Source organism: Staurois parvus, unplaced genomic scaffold, assembly GCF_062004578.1.
Source record: "Staurois parvus isolate SC_StPar_1 unplaced genomic scaffold, SC_StPar_1.0 ptg001060l, whole genome shotgun sequence".
NCBI classification, from domain to species: Eukaryota; Metazoa; Chordata; class Amphibia; order Anura; family Ranidae; genus Staurois; species Staurois parvus.
The window spans coordinates 550531-568218 of NW_028318856.1; the positions used below are offsets into that span (position 1 = coordinate 550531).

General features: G+C 44.9%; 1 protein-coding gene across 1 annotated transcript in view; it reads right to left on the reverse strand.

Moving 5' to 3' along the window:
* LOC149440673 (post-GPI attachment to proteins factor 6-like) overlaps positions 1 to 17688 on the reverse strand; it is an 85199-nt gene that overhangs the window by 38112 nt on the left and 29399 nt on the right. The window contains exons 2-5 of the mRNA XM_089658242.1: positions 14643 to 14820; positions 14360 to 14567; positions 6567 to 6700; positions 378 to 649 (exon numbers count right to left, since the gene is read on the reverse strand). Coding sequence (XP_089514368.1) covers positions 378 to 649; positions 6567 to 6700; positions 14360 to 14567; positions 14643 to 14820 — 792 coding nt within the window. The remainder of the gene's footprint in view (positions 1 to 377; positions 650 to 6566; positions 6701 to 14359; positions 14568 to 14642; positions 14821 to 17688) is intronic.

Sequence of the window (17688 nt, forward strand, 5' to 3'; positions counted from 1 at the left end):
AACGTTCAACATTAGCAGGGGATAAAATACGCATTTCCTTCACTGTACCTACAGAAATGCAGTGCTGACCACAGAGGCATGCGGGTGACATTCTAAATGGCACTCCCTTACATCTCGCACACGTGGCTGCGTTCATGGCCAGCACAATACTTGGTACTGCAGCATCATGCGGTTTTTGAGGCACAATTTTAAAAATGGTTCCTGACGCACTTTCTGCGGCTTCCAGTATAATCGACAACCTATTGAAATGCATGGGCTGCCGCAAACATGCAAAAACCGCGTGCGCTCGGACGCAATAATATGGTGTGAATGAGCTCTGAAGGACTTTTAAAACCGATACATAATTGCATTCGCTTTTTTTTTTCTTTTTTCCTTACCTGAAATGTTGTAGAGAAGCTGGAAGGACACGTTGGCTTTCAGCTCCTGGGGCATCTCCACCATGACGGTCAGCCACTTCTCCCAGGGCGGGGATGGAAGCAGTAAGCCGCACGCCGAGCTCCCGCTGCAGGTCACTTGTTGCTGGGCGGAGGTGTCCGGCTGGGTGACCGACCCAATACTGACCTTCAGCGGGCACCCGCTTTGACTCACATTGGGGGTGCATTTCAGCAGCTGCAGCTGTAGCTCCCGGGTGTATTCCGGGACATAAAGCCTGTGAACAGACAAGTCAAATCAATGATCAGCTCATTGTCCTACTTCTCAAAAACATCAACCCAGCTGACCCCGGCCTCCCCTTCAGTCTTGCACAGTTGTACCGGCTCCTCTCCTGGACTGAAATGGCTTCCTCTGATTTCACTGCACACTGTGAGCTTCTCACCATGTGCATTAGAAACTGCAGCAAGAAGAGCCCACCTCATTTCCTGCCTGTAGGACATCCAGTATCATCTAGCACTTTCCTCCTCAGCCAAACTGCCCTGGTTCTGCGCTTTTCATTTATTAGATTTCAGTTCTTTGATCATGGAGGCTCAGCATCCCGTATGGGTGCCACATAGGGTGGTCTTCATGCAAATACACCCTGCCTAAGTCCACTCCTCCACCCATCAAGGCATTTTAGGATTTGTATAGCTTTTTACTGATTGCATCGGGGCTGAGGGCTCTTGAGAGGAAGCAGGGTGCTGTGATACTTTAAGGAAGCCATGTGGAGTACCTTGCTGGCCACTCCCATCAGACATATTCTGCCTGCATTACCTAGAGAAGCACAGAGACCTAAACCAATATATGGGCAGCACAGTGGCTAAATGGTTAGCACTTCCGCCTGGCAGTACTAGGGTCGTTGGTTCAAACCCCAGCCACGGTACCACCTGCCTGGAGTTTGCATGTCCTCACTGTGCCTGTGTGGGTTTCCTCCACATAATCTGGTTTCCTCCCACACTCCAAAGACATGCTGGTAGGTAAATTGTCCTTAGTATGTGTATGTATGAATGTGAGTTAGGGCCCTTAGATTGTACACCCCTTGAGGGTTAGGGCCCTTAGATTGTACGCCTGTTATGGGTTAGGGACCTTAGATTGTACCCCCCTTGAGGGTTAGGGACCTTAGATTGTACGCCCCTTGAGGGTTAGGGACCTTAGAGTGTACACCCCTTGAGGGTTAGGGACCTTAGATTGTACCCCCCTTGAGGGTTAGGGACCTTAGATTGTACACCCCTTGAGGGTTAGAGACCTTAGATTGTACACCCCTTGAGGGTTAGGGACCTTAGATTGTACACCCCTTGAGGGTTAGGGACCTTAGATTGTACCCCCCTTGAGGGTTAGAGACCTTAGATTGTACACCCCTTGAGGGTTAGGGACCTTAGATTGTACCCCCCTTGAGGGTTAGGGACCTTAGATTGTACTCCCCTTGAGGGTTAGGGACCTTAGATTGTACACCCCTTGAGGGTTAGGGCCCTTAGATTGTACGCCTGTTATGGGTTAGGGACCTTAGATTGTACCCCCCTTGAGGGTTAGGGACCTTAGATTGTACACCCCTTGAGGGTTAGGGACCTTAGAGTGTACACCCCTTGAGGGTTAGGGACCTTAGATTGTACCCCCCTTGAGGGTTAGGGACCTTAGATTGTACACCCCTTGAGGGTTAGGGACCTTAGATTGTACACCCCTTGAGGGTTAGAGACCTTAGATTGTACACCCCTTGAGGGTTAGGGACCTTAGATTGTACACCCCTTGAGGGTTAGGGACCTTAGATTGTACCCCCCTTGAGGGTTAGGGACCTTAGATTGTACTCCCCTTGAGGGTTAGGGACCTTAGATTGTACACCCCTTGAGGGTTAGGGACCTTAGATTGTACGCCCCTTGAGGGTTAGGGACCTTAGATTGTACACCCCTTGAGGGTTAGGGACTGATGTGAATGTACAATATATATATGTAAAGTGCTGCGTAAATTGCTGGCGCTATATAAGTACCTGAAATAAATAAATAAATAATAATACACCCATCATTTTGATATTTTCATAACTCCTTTGTGATTTCATCAGGCTGGGGAAGCAGGGTGCTGTGATATTTTAAGGAAGCCATGTGGAGTACCTTGCTGGCCCCTCCCACCAGCCGTATTCTGCCTGCATTACATAGAAAAGCACAGAGACCTAAACCAATATACACCCATCAAGGCATTTTGATATTTTCAGAACTCCTTAGCAATTGCATCGGGGCTGAGGAAGCAGGGTGCTGTGATATTTTAACCTCTTGGCGCCGGCCGAACGCAAATGTGCGGCCTCCCGGCGTCTGGGCCTAGACACCGAGCATCCACACATTTGTGTTCTATTAAAAGAAAACATATGTGATGAGTGCGTGTGCCCTGCACACTCCCAGCACACGTCTGGTACTCACGGAAAGGTCCTGATCTTCTCTTTCGATCAGGACCTTTCCTGATCATGTGAGCGCCAGGACGGTGTGTCACAGCGGTCACATGACCCTAAACCCCGCCCCACCTCCCGGCTTGTGAAACCCTTAAAGGACCGGGAGGTGCCAGTGCCAAGGGGTTAAGGAAGCCATGTGGAGTACCTTGCTGGCCCCTCCCTCCAGCCATATTCTGCCTTCATTACATAGAGAAGCACAGAGACCCAAAACAAAATACACCCATCAAGGCATTTTGATATTTGCATAACTCCTAAGCGATTGGATCAGGGCTGAGGGCTCTTGACAGGAGGCAGGGTGCTGCAATATTTTTGGGAAGCCATGTACAGTACCCTGTTGGCTCCTCCCACCAGCCACAATCTGCCTACATTACAAAGAGAAGCACAGAGACCCAGTGATGAGGTCACTGGGTATCATATAAGGTATGTGATGTGAATGGAAAGTATTTATTGAAACATTTCATTAGTATGTTGATGAGAAGGGGAAGGGGTAACCAGGGGATGCAATGCAAAAGCATCTAAAAAAGGGAGGTGATGCTGAAAAAACCAGATTACTTCATTAGTGCTTCTGCCAAAGTTCCACATAAAGACAATGAATGTAAAATGCAAGTCTGGTACCTGAAACCCCTTACACTATTTCATGTGCCTCTATGACCAATGATTATCATGTAAGCTATGAAGGAGATGCACTGAGAAACCAGGATCTTAGTACATGTGCAGTTCTTGGCTGTATTCACAAATGTCTGATGCAGATCAGCCCCTGCTGCAGCCTACAAAGTTACAATGTAAAGTCTGATCACTGGGGGGGGGGGGTGAGTTAGGAAATTATTATTATTATTATACAGGATTTATATCGCGCCAACAGTTTGTGCAGCTTTTTACAATATGAAGGCAGACATTACAGTTACAATACAATTTGGTACAAGAGGAAACAGAGGGCCCTGGTCATCAGAGCTTACAATCTAGGAGGAAGGGTTGAGTGATACAAAAGGTAATAGCTGTGGGGGGGGATGAGCTGATGGAGGAAATAAATGGCGGTTTACTAGATAGAAGCAGGATAGACTTCTTTAAAGAGAAAGGTTTTCAGGGATTGTCTAAAAGGTGGATAGTTTAGGAGACAACCGGACAGATTGGGGTAGGGAGTTCCATAGGATGGGAGAAGCTCGGGAGAAGTCCTGGAGGCGAGCATGGGAGGAGATGACACGGGAACTAGAGAGCAGAAGGTCTTGGGAGGATCGAAAGAGAGCGGTTTGGTTGATATCTTGAAACCAGGTTGGAGATGTAGCTGGGGGCAGAGCGGTGGATGGCTTTGTAAGCTTCCTCCTGCTTGCAGCAGACTGATAACGTCATCCAGTCCCTGAACTGGAGCTCAAGATTTGTTCTTAATTAAAGGTGAAGCTATTCTGAAAAATGATGCTGTTGCTATATATTATTATTATTATACAGGATTTATATTGTGCCAACAGTTTGCTCAGTGCTTTACAATATAAAGGGAGACAAAACAGCAACAATACAGTTCAATACAAAAAGGGTTAGGAGGGCCCTGGTCCTAGGAGCTTACAATCTAAGGCTGGCCATACATTATACAATTATCTGGAGATTCTTTCTCTAGATTTACCAAAAAACATATAATAGGAGGACAAACCTAAACAACACTTTCAGTTGTATCCAATGAGGCCGGCCCTTGCACTACATAGTTGAAGGTAAATCTAAAGGAAATTGGGCAGAAAATTGGAAGATAATTGTATAATGTATGGCCAGCCTTAGAGATATATATTGTGACATGTCAGGAATTTATGCACACAAGTATATATAAAGGTTTATGTCTATGTAAAAACAGCGAGCATTATTAAAACCATAACCTCTGTAGAATTCCCATGCCTTCCCCGTACCGCTGTAATGATGTTTAGCGTCTCATCCATGTATTCATCTATATGCCATGAACATATGAGGTTTCATCGCGGTGCCTCACAGCTGGGAAAAGGTCAGACACTGCTGATCTAATGAGACGTGATCTGTCTGAGAACTGAGCCACTCTCTGACTGATGACCTATTAACATCCCGCTGTCAATATTTATTTACATCCCTCTAATAGGAAGTATTGATCTCTATGGTGTTGTATGCAGAGAAGAGTTGATTAAAGCTGACCTCTGAGCACAAACACTTTAAATGAAATAAATTCCTCAGCAGACACAAAGGATACAATTCCACTTTGTGTGCACCAAATGGCTTTGCAAGCCCAAGTATTAGTTTGGAAATGTAGCAGTGACATCATTATTGTGCTGTACATAGAATAGACAGACAGCAGAGCTGTGGGAGGGGCCCAGCGGACCCCACCCACTACAGGCTGCCTGCTGAAAAAGACAGAAGAGGGTGGAGACATGACTGGTCACCCTGCACAAGGAGAGACAGCACCAAGGAGCAGTCTTGATCATTTGGATTCCACAACAGCCGCCATGGATTTAGATCAATGTACGGCCACATACAGAGGGAGAGCCATTGTACAGCCGCACATGGAGGGAGAGGGTCATTGTACAGCCACACATGGAGGGAGAGGGTCATTGTACAGCCACACATGGAGGGAGAGGGTCATTGTACAGCCACACGTGGAGGGAGAGGGTCATTGTACAGCCACACGTGGAGGGAGAGGGTCATTGTACAGCCACACATGGAGGGAGAGGGTCATTGTACAGCCACACATGGAGGGAGAGGGTCATTGTACAGCCACACGTGGAGGGAGAGGGTCATTGTACAGCCACACATGGATGGAGAATGTCATTGTACAGCTGCACATGGATGGAGAGTGTCATTGAATGGCCATCCAGAGGGGGAGATTCAATCTACAGTCATAATATTTGGGGGAGTCATTGTATGGCCACACTATGAGGGGGAGAGTCATTGTGCTTCCAAACATTTGGGGGGGGGGGGTCTTTCTTAGAGAACCTTAGTATGGCCAGAATGCCGTTGCGCAACCACACACAGAGGGAGAGAGTCATTGTATGGCCACACATGGAGGGAGAGAGTCACACAGGGAGGAAGAGAGTCATTGTATGGCCACGCATGGAGGGAAAGAGTCGTATGGTCACGCATGGAGGGAAAGAGTCGTATGGTCACACATGGAGGGAGAGAGACATTGTATGGCCACGCATGGAAAGAGAGACTCATTGTATGGCCACGCATGGAGGGAGAGAGTCATTGTATAGCCACGCATGGAGGGAGAGAGTCATTGTATAGCCACGCATGGAGGGAGAGAGTCATTGTACAGCCGCACATGGAGGGAGAGGGTCATTGTACAGCCGCACATGGAGGGAGAGGGTCATTGTATGGCCATCCAGAGGGGGAGATTCAATCTACAGTCATACATATTTGGGGGAGTCATTGTATGGCCACACTATGAGGAGAGTCATTGTGCTTCCAAACATTTGGGGGGGGTCTTTCATAGAGAACCTTAGTATGGCCAGACTTGGAGGAAGAATGCTGCTGCGCAACCACACACAGAGGGGAGAGTCATTGTATGGCCACGCATGGAAAGAGAGACTCATTGTATGGCCATGCATGGAAGGAAGAGAGTCATTGTATGGCCACACATGGAGGGAGAGAGTCATTGTATGGCCACACATGGAGGGAGAGAGTCATTGTATGGCCACGCATGGAGGGAGAGAGTCATTGTATAACCACACATGGAGGGAGAGAGTAATTTAGACAACAGCAATAATGCAATTACTTGAAGCTAGATGAGGTTTTTGTAGGGTCCAGGACTTGCTGCGTGGGAGTATCCGCACTTAAAATTGGCACATCGACTTCTCGGAGGACGAACAACTCCGCTTGGAAGATGTAGGTGCAGGATTTTGTGAAGCCCTGAAAAGAAACAAACATAATACTTGTAACTCTGGAGAGCACACCTTAGCCAGGGCCTGGTGCAAAGAAGAAACCTCTTTTGGTATATCAGAAGGTCCTCAAACATGTAAACGTATGCCACTTCCACGAAAAAAAAAAAAAAATTAGTCTTTTCAATGTATTTCATAGAAGGCAGTAGTACAAAACATGGTGACTTTAAAAGCAACATTTCAAGCCATGTCCAGTTCTTTATCAAGCTAGGAGTTGTTAGAAGCTACTCCAACACCTAAATATAAGTTCTGGGTGGACTGACCTTTTAAATAGGAACTTTGCCTGTTCAGGAGAAAAACTCCTGAACGTCAGTTTATCAGCTGCAGTGTACATGGAACCTTGAGAATAATAATAGAAAAAAAAAAAAGATTTCCTTTAATAATGCACTAGGCATGTGAGACACGGCCAGAAGGATTATACAGGTTATTGCTCAGGGCTAATAATTAGCAGACAATATACGGACTGTAAAACAGAATACAAAGGTCAGTTTGGTTTTTCATTAGTAGCAGCCCCACAGTGTTAAAATTAAAATGGACCTGTCATTGGCCCCATGACCCTACCTAGTTATATACTTCTGCCGCCAGTCTGTTCACCTAATTTGTAAATACCAAGTCACTTTGCTCAGAGTTTACACAGAGCTAAGGGTTCACTGTCTGCCCCACATAACAGCAAGCTAAGGAATTGCCTGTAGTGTGAGGGGAAGGGAGTCACATGGCCCCCATATCTAGAAGTACTGGATCTTTGCTGATGAAAACAGAGGGGTGGGTGAGCAAAAGGAAGGTGAGCTGCTGGGGAGTTAGACCCGTCGCCTTGTCCTTCAGGGTCATTTATAGCGTATGTAAGCAATTATAATGAACCTGTCTCGTTTGCTCCCTTTTAAGGCCCCATGTACACGTGTCACTTCTAAATGATGGAAACTGACTGCTGGAAAACGTAGGTTAAAAATAGTCTGTTTAGCCGCGTTTGCATAACGCGTTTGCGTTTAGAAGCTTTTTTTAAGATAAGCACAGGAGAACCTCCCAAATGCCCAGAATGCACTGAAAAGTGGCAAAGTATTAACTATTTCAGACTGTTTCATAGAAATACAGAGAGTAGAAGCAGAGACAGCAGTATGTGTTGACATTAGCTTAGGTGTGCGTTGCTCATTAACATTTGTTTTGTTTCCAAGGGTGGGAAAGGTGTCTGGTGAAGGTAGTCATTAAGGCCACCTGGCAGGGGGTCTTCATGAGGAATTTGAGGTGTGAATGGTCATTAACATATCTTTTGTTTCCAAGGGTGGGAGAGGTCATTACAATGTGTGAAAAGCTTGGTAGGAACATCCTGTGTTCAGTGTTTTGTCTATCTGTATACCTTGAAAACGCTTTGCATGCATTTTTCATGATGAAAAAAGGCTCTGGACAGCATCGGGAACTGGAAGAGTTAAAAAAAAATTGCAAACGCTTACACACGCGATTTGCAGCATTTACAAGCGTTTTGCGTTTGAAACGCTGATAAAATCGACTGCTGAACGCAAGTTTGGTGCGTTACACTTCCATGTACAATACCATTTTAACATTTGTATTCTGGCGTTTTGACACCTATTCACATCTTCAGCCATGTAAATCGATGGATTAACACAAAGGATGGGATGGGAAGAACATGGTGGTTCCTCAAATGTCACAAATTCCATCCTGGTCTTGGACAATAACTTTGGCCTTTCCATGTGGATTATGGTGTTGGTGCTACCTGTGTAGCAGGTAAGTGTAAGGGTATGTTCCTGACACTCATTAGAACGGAAGCAGTGACTTGGACAACAAAAAGGCATATACATATATAAATGTTCTCTGTTGGCATTTTTCTGTAATTGCTGTTTTTATAGGAGGTTGGTCATGGATGTGCACTGGCTTTATATGGTAATGTTGTGGGTGGAGGTGTTATCCACAGATGATTGTGAATCAAGAGGCTTGCTATTTAAAGATAACAGGCCTGTTGGTCAGGTAGCCCTGGGGAGGAGGGTTTGCCCTTAAAATGCGTCAGTAAGAAGCATACCTTAGGCAGTGACTACTTTCTGATTTACAGAATCAACAGTTAAGGAATTCCTGTATCCAGCGAGTAGAGAAGGTCCCATGTTGGATGAATCTGATGAGATATGCTGTTTTAGGAAGTACCTTTGTGGGTAAAAGATAGGAACTATATAATACAGCTTTATTGAGTATATCAGACTATGCTGGTGGACTATTTGTCACATTTTCTACAGATAAAAAGACCTTGTTGGACAATGGATGCATAGCCTGCTGTTCACATGTATCAGTGAGACATCAACCTGGCCATAGTCTCCCAAACCACTGGAGAAGACATCAGTACCCGGGTAGGTCAATAAAATACAGTCTTCCTTTATTAAATCACATATATACAGCTTCATACATGTGATTTAATAAAGGAAGACCGCATTTTGTTAACCTATCCATGAAACCCTCATAGTGTGAGCACTGGGTCTGGAGCGTTGAATTGAGAAGGTGGTGGCACTGTTACAGCTGTTTCCATAGTCACCCAAGCTTTTGTGTCTTTTATATATGACCATCTGCAAAGGTTTTGGTAAGCATTTACCAGTTTTCTTGATTCCATCCTTCGGCTGTGTGTTCGGAGATCATACAGAATAAAAACTGTGTTTTGCTCCAGGTCTCCATCACAAGTTCCAGTGACTCTCACTGAGAGGAGTGCTGGCATGGAGAGAGCCCGTCCAGAGTTTTTATAAAAAAAAATTGCTGGTCCATGTAGGGCATATACAGTGAAGGAAATAAGTATTTGATCCCCTGCTGATTTGGAATGTCCGCCCCTCACAAAGAAATGATTGGTCTAAAAATCGAATGTTCGGTGTATTGTAACACTGAGAGAATAAAAACAAAAAATTCAGCAGAAATGCATGTCTAAAAATGATGCACTGATTTGCATGTTCATGAGGGAAATAAGTATTTGATCCCCTTCACAAACCATGACTTAGCACTTGGTGGCAAATCCCTTGTTGGCAATCACAGAGGTCAGACGTTTCCTGTAGTTGGCCACCAGGTTCGCACATCTCAGGAGGGATTTTGGCCCACTCCTCTTGGCAGATCCTCTCCAAGTCATTAAGGATTGGTGGCTGACGTTTGGCAACTCGAAAATCTCAGCTCCCTCCACAGATTTTCAACTGGATTAAGGTCAGGGAGACTGGCTCGTTCATATGTCTTTTTTGAACTGTGCACTTGTTGATCTGAAGCAGTTCTGGACACATCAACTTCAGGTTTATAGTTCTAATGTACCTTTTTTCTTATGTTCTTGATTAAGACTCAGCAGGAATGGGTCATGATGTATAAATGCCCATAGCTACATCAATTCCTCACCTCGAATACGACTAATCCCTGAAGGCGGGGCGAAACACGTTGGGGCGAAGCCTGGATGGAGCCATGTTGAAGCGACTTCTCATTTGTCCGATACCTGGGCTTTCTCTGGTGTGCAGCAGTTTGGATCCCTGTTTGCCTTCTGTATGTCTCGGGGATGTTAACCTAGCTCTAACTGCATGGTATTTAATGCGATATAGTGTTGGCTGCACATTATTGCTTTGGATCAGCTTTTTGACAGTGACAACGTCGCAACATGCCTGTGCAACGTGTGCGGACATCAACTGTAATCTCAGTTAGGGGGGCAAGTGACAGGGTGACAATGCAGGAGTACAAGTGGTTGACAGCTGTCACCCTATCACAGGAAGTGCCTGAGATAGGACCTTTATGGCAGAATCACCAGTTAAAGTAATGAATATTTCTGCAGTCATTACCCCCTAATAGTTCTGAGTTACACTTTTTTTTCACCTTAATGCAGAGAATGCATTAACATAAAAAAACCTTCATCCTTTGGAACCACTTTAAAGGTTATATGAGATTTTACTGACTGGATTTAGATCCAATTTAAATTCAAAATCTTTCTGGGAATGCCAGATGATACTTAAAAAAAAAAAAAAAAAAAAATGGAAATTGAATTGCATTCCACTCTCCCTTCAAAGTGTAAGTTTAGTATCACATTCTTCAATTGCAATAGAAATCAATAGATTTCTCAATCCACGCATAAACAGCATAGATGTAGGAATCTGCAGTGCCGGCTAGTGCATTCTGACAGCCGCCGACACAATTTCTTTTCACCCGACAAATTGAATTTTTCAATCAGTCTGTTGAGCCGGGTGCTGCTGACGGGGCCACCCACATGGCTCCGATTTTTTCAGATTTGAGACTGGCAGAAATTCGAGTCATGTTTGGCTAGCCTAAGTAAATCCAAACAAGGAACTTCTTATTTTCTCACTTTTGATCTCTACACAGGATTTGATATGCATCTGAATTCCTTCAGAGTGGCTTTTGTATTCATATGGTCTTCAATGGAGAGAAAAGCAAACAAATGCCTGTGTATACAAGCCCTGGGTTTACCCAAGAGATCTGTCCTTGTGATATTCACCATTAATGCAAAAGTCTGACAGGTTAGGTTGGCCATCCCTTGTTGGGGATCACAGTGGTCAGAGGTTTCCTTTAGTTGGCCACCAGGTTTGCACACATCTCAGGAGGGATTTTGGCCCACTCCTCTTGGCAGATCCTCTTCTAGTCATTAAGGTTTGGTGGCTGACGTTTGAAAATCTGTGGAGGGAGCTGAAAGTTCGAGTTGCCAATCGGATTAAGGTCTGGAGACTGGCCACTCCAGGACCTTAATGTGCTTCTTGAGCCACTCCTTTGTTGCCTTGGCCATGTGTTTTGGGTCATTGTCATGCTGGAACACCCATCCACGACCCATTTTCAATGCCCTGGCTGAGAGAAGAAGGTTCTCACCCAAGATTTGACGGGGATCAAATACTTATTTCCTTCACTGTATAAATGAGTAATATAAAATATGTGCTGTACTTAAAACAGGAGTAACAATGTAACCTCAATTACAACATACATTTACATGAGGCAGCCATATCTGCTCATTGCATTTTGCAGGCTCTGCTTCCTGCTGGAAGTACTGGACGGTGACTGTGCTTTACTGTTCCTATCACTAAGACCATAGAGGAGTTAGGTTCTTTATGTTCAACCAGCAGGTTGAACAAAAAACAAAAAAATGGGGGACCCTCCCCGCAGAGATACTGTATTCTGACAGCAGGGAGACTTCCCTGCTAGACTTGTGTGTTTCCTTATAACACGTTTTTTGGACAAAAATTTCATTTTCGGAGATTCAGATTTATACTGGTCTCCGAAAGGACATAGTACTGAATGTTAATGAATCTTAAAAAAATTTATAACAAAATTAACTTCTGCATTTGTATCATTCGGATGACGTCACATGATGTGATAGCAGTTTGGGCCCATGGGAAAATAATTTTTTAATTTGTTTAATAATTTGGATAATAAATGGATCAGAATTTCATTCCAGTCATTAATTCGGATGCACATGACGCCAGTGAATGTCATTCAATCAGCTCAACCCATTTCTCTTGGTAGCTTGGACTAGCGTCTAAAAATATCAAATCTTTCCAATTCGAATCCATCTGATTCTATAATATATAGCAATCTTAAGGAAAAACTGCAAACTTTTTCAAATCCACCCGAGCCAACAAATGTATGAAACAAATGCCGATCCACAAAATTCACCCATCCAGACAGTTGATGTGGATGGGGGACCCTCCCCGCAGAGCTACTGTATTCTGACAGCAGGGAGACTTCCCTGCTAGACTTGTGTGTTTCGTTATATGTTTTTCAGACAAAAATTTCATTTTCGGAGATTCAGATTTATACGAGTCTCCAAAAGGACATAATACAGAATGTCAATGAATCTGAAAAAAATTTATAATGAAATTAACTTGTGCATTTGTATCATTCGGATGACGTCACATGGGAAAATAATTACGATTTTCGAATTTGTTTAATAATTTGGATAATAAATGGATCAGAATTTCATTCCAGTCATTCATTCGGATGCACGTGATGCCAGTCAATGTCGTCCAAGTAGCTCAACCCATTTCTCTTGGCAGGTTGGACTAGCGTCTGAAAACATCAAATCTTTCCAATTCAAATCCATCTGATTCCAGAATACATACCAATCTTAACCCCTTGGCGCCGGCGCCTCCCGACCCTTTAAGGGTTTGAGAAGCCGGAAGGCGGGGCAGGGTTTTAGGGTCATGTGACCACCGTGATTCGCCATCATGATTGGGAAAGGTCCCAATTGAAAGAGGAGTTCAGGACCTTTCCGTGAGTACTGGACATGTGTGGTGGGAGCCCGCAGGGTGCGCACTCTCAGCACATATGTTTTTCTTAATTGCACACAAATGTGCGGCCGTTCAGCGTCTAGGCCCAGACGCCAGGAGGCCACACATTTGTGTGCGGCTGGCGTGAAGAGGTTAATGGAAAAACTGCAAACGTTTACAAATCCACCTGAGCTAACAAATGTATGAAACAAATGCCGATCCACAAAATTCTCCCATCCAGACACTTGATGTGGATGAGAGATCCTCCCCGCAGAGCCACTGTATTCTGACAGCAGGGAGACTTCCCTGCTAGACTTGTGTGTTTCGTTGTGACACGCTTTTCAGACACAAATTTCATTTTCGGAGGTTCAGATGTATACGAGTCTCCAAAAGGACATAGTACCGAATGTCAATGAATCTGAAAAAAATTTATAAACAACTTAACTTGTGCATTTGTACCATTCGGATGACGTCACATGATGTGATAGCAGTTTGGGCCCATGGGAAAATGATTACGATTTTCGAATTGGTTTAATAATTTGGATAATAAATGGATCTAAATTTCATTCCAATCATTCATTCGGATGCAAGTGACGCCAGTCAATGTCATCCAATCAGCTCAACCCATTTCTCTTGGGAGGTTGGACTAGCGTCTGAAAATATCAAATCTTTCCAATTCAAATCCATCTGATTCCATAATATAGAGAATATATAGCAATCTTAAGGAAAAACTGCAAATGTTTTCAAATCCACCCGAGCCAACAAATGTACGAAACAAATGCCAAAGATACGAAGCGGATTCCAAAAACAAAGAATGTAATGAAACAAAATTCTTCAATGAACGAATGCATCAGAAACTAAACTAAAATTTCCGGCGTGCACAGGGGCGGACAGACAACTCATGGGGCCCCCGGGCAATAGGGGATCATGGGGCCCCTGTGTCCTTGCCCAAACTCAAAAAAGCCTATGAAAAAGGTACCAGGGGCATCTCATGGAGCCCCCTACTGACCCCGGGCCCTCGGGCAGTGCCAGAGTTTCCAAATGGTCAGTCCGCCGCTGGACGTGCACATCTATTTCCCGCCATCAGAATATACTGATCAGCATTGCTGCCTATAGCCTGCAGCGCTCAGCAAGCAGAGAAAATCTGGCAGGTTGGTTCTCCAAAATTCGACTGGTAGATCAACTTCTGTACAACCACAGTGCCCATACATGGATTGAAGTCTCATTTAGTCGTAAATGGCAATTACCATATCAAAAAATGTTAAATTACATTTCTCTCAACTGCCAACTCTTCCCACTTCCGGTACAGCAATTCCAACCCTTAGGTTTTAAGCTCTGGCACACAGGACAATGTAAACATTTAGGGTCCTGGCCCTTTGCCCATCCTTTATTCACTGTACATTCGGACTGACCTGAATTTCAATCTTCTCCGAGTTTTTGGGCAGGTGGGCAGCGATGAACCAGTCCCCAGGGGAGGGGTTGGTGACATTCAAGTAGATGCTACTTTGCAGGGCGTTCTGGAAGCTCAACGTCCGGTTATAGGAGAACGGCACTGATGTGTTGACCGCAAAGCTGTAGCCCAAAGGGTTAATCACCGGTGGAGCCCCATATCGGAAATGCCTGGGAGATAGAATTAAATTACTCATGGCGTCCGCTGAACAAACACCAAAAGGATTACAAAACAGCGAAACTTACGTCGTGATCTCCACATTCTCACACCCATCTCCTTTTCCCCGAGTGGCCACCAGGGTCCACCTGAGCAGGACCGTGTCGGAGGGAACTTGGAATCGGAACAGCCGTACATTGCCATACCAATTGTAGAAAGACAATCGCTGAGGACCTTGGGAGTAAATCTCGGAAACATATGACAGATCTGCAAACAAACAAAAAAACACAACTCATTTACAGGCTTCTCTCAAAAAGGTAAAAATAATGGCAGTACACAAAAGTGATTTACAACAGTGAGGGCTTTTTCACACCATGTGAGTTCAGCTAAGATTTTCGGCACAACATCGCACATGTATACACCATACACAAGGCACATGGAAAAGAGTTGTTTTCTACAATTCTGTACGAACCATACATGAATAATGGGTGTGCAGAAAAATGCACCTGGACAGGGTGTGTACAAGTCCCTAAATGTAGACTCCACTTACATTTCAGGTTAGTGTGGTTGCTGACAACTTATGAATGCTAATACCTCTCATATAATTCAATCAGAGCCTCCAGATACAGATCTCACCCCCCCCCCAGTGTACATCTCCCCCTTGGATAAATCTCCTTTCCCCCACAGTAAAGCCCTTACCCAGTACAGCTCTCCCTCCAGTAGGGATCTCCACCCCAGGATAAATGTCCTTTCATGCAGTACCAACCTTAACCAGTGCAGCTCTCCCCCAGTACAGATCTCTCCCCCGGGTAAACCTCACTCCCCAATTACATACATTACCAAGCACAGCTTCCCCCCAGTAGAAATCCCCCCCCCAGGGTAAATCTCCTTCCCTCCCAGTAGAGATCTATCTCCTCTTAGTACAGATCTACCTCTACCCCCAGGGTAAATGTCCTTTCCCCCAGTACCGACCGTAACCAGTGCAGCTCTCCCCCAGTCCCACAGCACAGATCTCTCCCCCGGGTAAACCTCCTTCCCCGATTACATACATTACCAAGCACAGCTCCCCCACCATAGAAATCTCCCCCGCCTCCCGCCCCCCCCACGGGGTAAATCTCCTTCCCTCCTAGTACAGATCTATCTCCTCTTAGTACAGATCTACCTCTACCCCCAGGGTAAATGTCCTTTCCCCCAGTACCAACCTTAACCAGTGCAGCTCTCCCCCAGTATAGATCTCTCCCCCGGATAAACCTCCTTCCACAATTACATACATTACCCAGTACAGTCCCCCCACCCAGTAGAAATCTCCCCCCCCCACAGGGTAAATCTCCTTCCCCCCCCCAGTACAGAGCTATTCCCTTTTAGTACAGATCTACCTCTACCCCCAGGGTAAATTTCCTTTCCCCATTACAGACCTTACCCAGTACAGCTCTTCTCCCTCCAAGGTAAAATTACCTTTCCACCAGTACAGACCTCTCCCTCCTTAGTACAGATCTCCCTCCACCCCCCAGGTAAATCTCCTTTCCCCTGTACACACTTTAACCCACTACAGCTCTCACCCAAGTACAGATATCTGCTTTGGGTAAATCCCCCCCCCCCCCCCCAGTATAGACCCTACTGAGTACAGCTCTCCCCCTATTCCAGATCATTTTCACCAGGGTAAATCTCCTTCTCCAGAACAGATCTCCCCCCCAGGATAGATCTCCTTCCCCGTAGTACAGCTCCCCACAGATCTACTTCTCCCACTTCCCCAGTACAACCCCCCCCAAAAAAAAAAAATCCATTGACTGGACATAGCAGTCCATAGCGAGTCCTTCCTCCAGTGTGTTACGTGACCTAAGCAGAGCTGGAGCCTTCAAGGAGAGAATTCCTCTCCCAACCGCTTGGCTCTCTCCCAGAACTGCCTGTCTCTGAGGTCTGACAGGAGGCAGCAGGGGCTGCAGTGCTTCCTGTGGCCAGCGGCTTAACCACAGATGCCCTGGGGGTGCTTGGACCCCCCTATCCCCACCTTATCTACGCCCCTGATTTCAATGAAAATATATTACCACTGCAATCCCTCGGTTTGTTAATCCACATTGATGTTGTTTGTGTTGATATTCACCAAAAAGAACAATAACAATAATAAAATATAAGAAGGCAGCCCAGTGACAGTACAACTCCTTTGTTATGGCTTTTTGTGAGGGAGAGGAAACAGATTACTGTGGGGAACCATCAAAGATTCCAATACATACAGTATATGGTTGATTCAGCTCAACAGTGCGCACAGAAAACTAGTATCTGTTTAGTACGTAGAAGGCTTTAAAATATTTGAACGTAAAAAGACGCCCCTCATGTCAACAAAAATCTTCACATAATGTACATTTAACATATTTTATGCCTCCCTTTTGTACAGAACCAGAAGCCCTCTGCTTACAGCTGCCATCTTGAATGTGATGTCCGCAGCCCTAACAGACTCAGACCTGTCATTCCGTTGACATTCTACAGTATTTATTCTCCTTCACGCCTCTCCCCCAAAAGCTACATAAAAGGTTAGCTAGGAAGGTAGGGGGAGGGGAAGAGTAGCTGGGCCAGCACAGACAGCAGCTACACATTCCCAGAAGAGGAAAGTTTTATGATGTGCAAGGAGGAGAGATGGGGCTGTGATAGGGAATCGACTTCTCTAACAGTCAAACAGTCTAACAGTCAAATTTTCTGTACTTTTACCTGCAATTGTGTAAGTAGTATCACTTTAACCCCTCGCCCTCCATAGGATTTACCCCCTTTCCTGACCAGGCCATTTTTTGCGATATGGCGCTGCGTTACTTTAACTGACAATTGTGCGGTCATGCAACGCTGCGCCCAAGTGAAATTTATGTCCTTTTTCCCAACAATTAGAGCTTTCTTCCAGTGATATTTGATCACCTGTGCAGTTTTAATTTTTTATGCACTATAAAAACAAAAAAAGACCAACAATTTTGAGGAAAAAAAAAATACAATATTTTTAACTTTTCGCTATTAAACATGTCCAGTGAAAAAATTTTAAAAATCAAATTTCATCATAAATTTAGGCCAAAATGTATTCTGCTCCATGTCTTTGCTAAAAAAAAAAAATCCCAATACGTGTAAATTAATTGGTTTAAGTGAAAGTTATAGCGT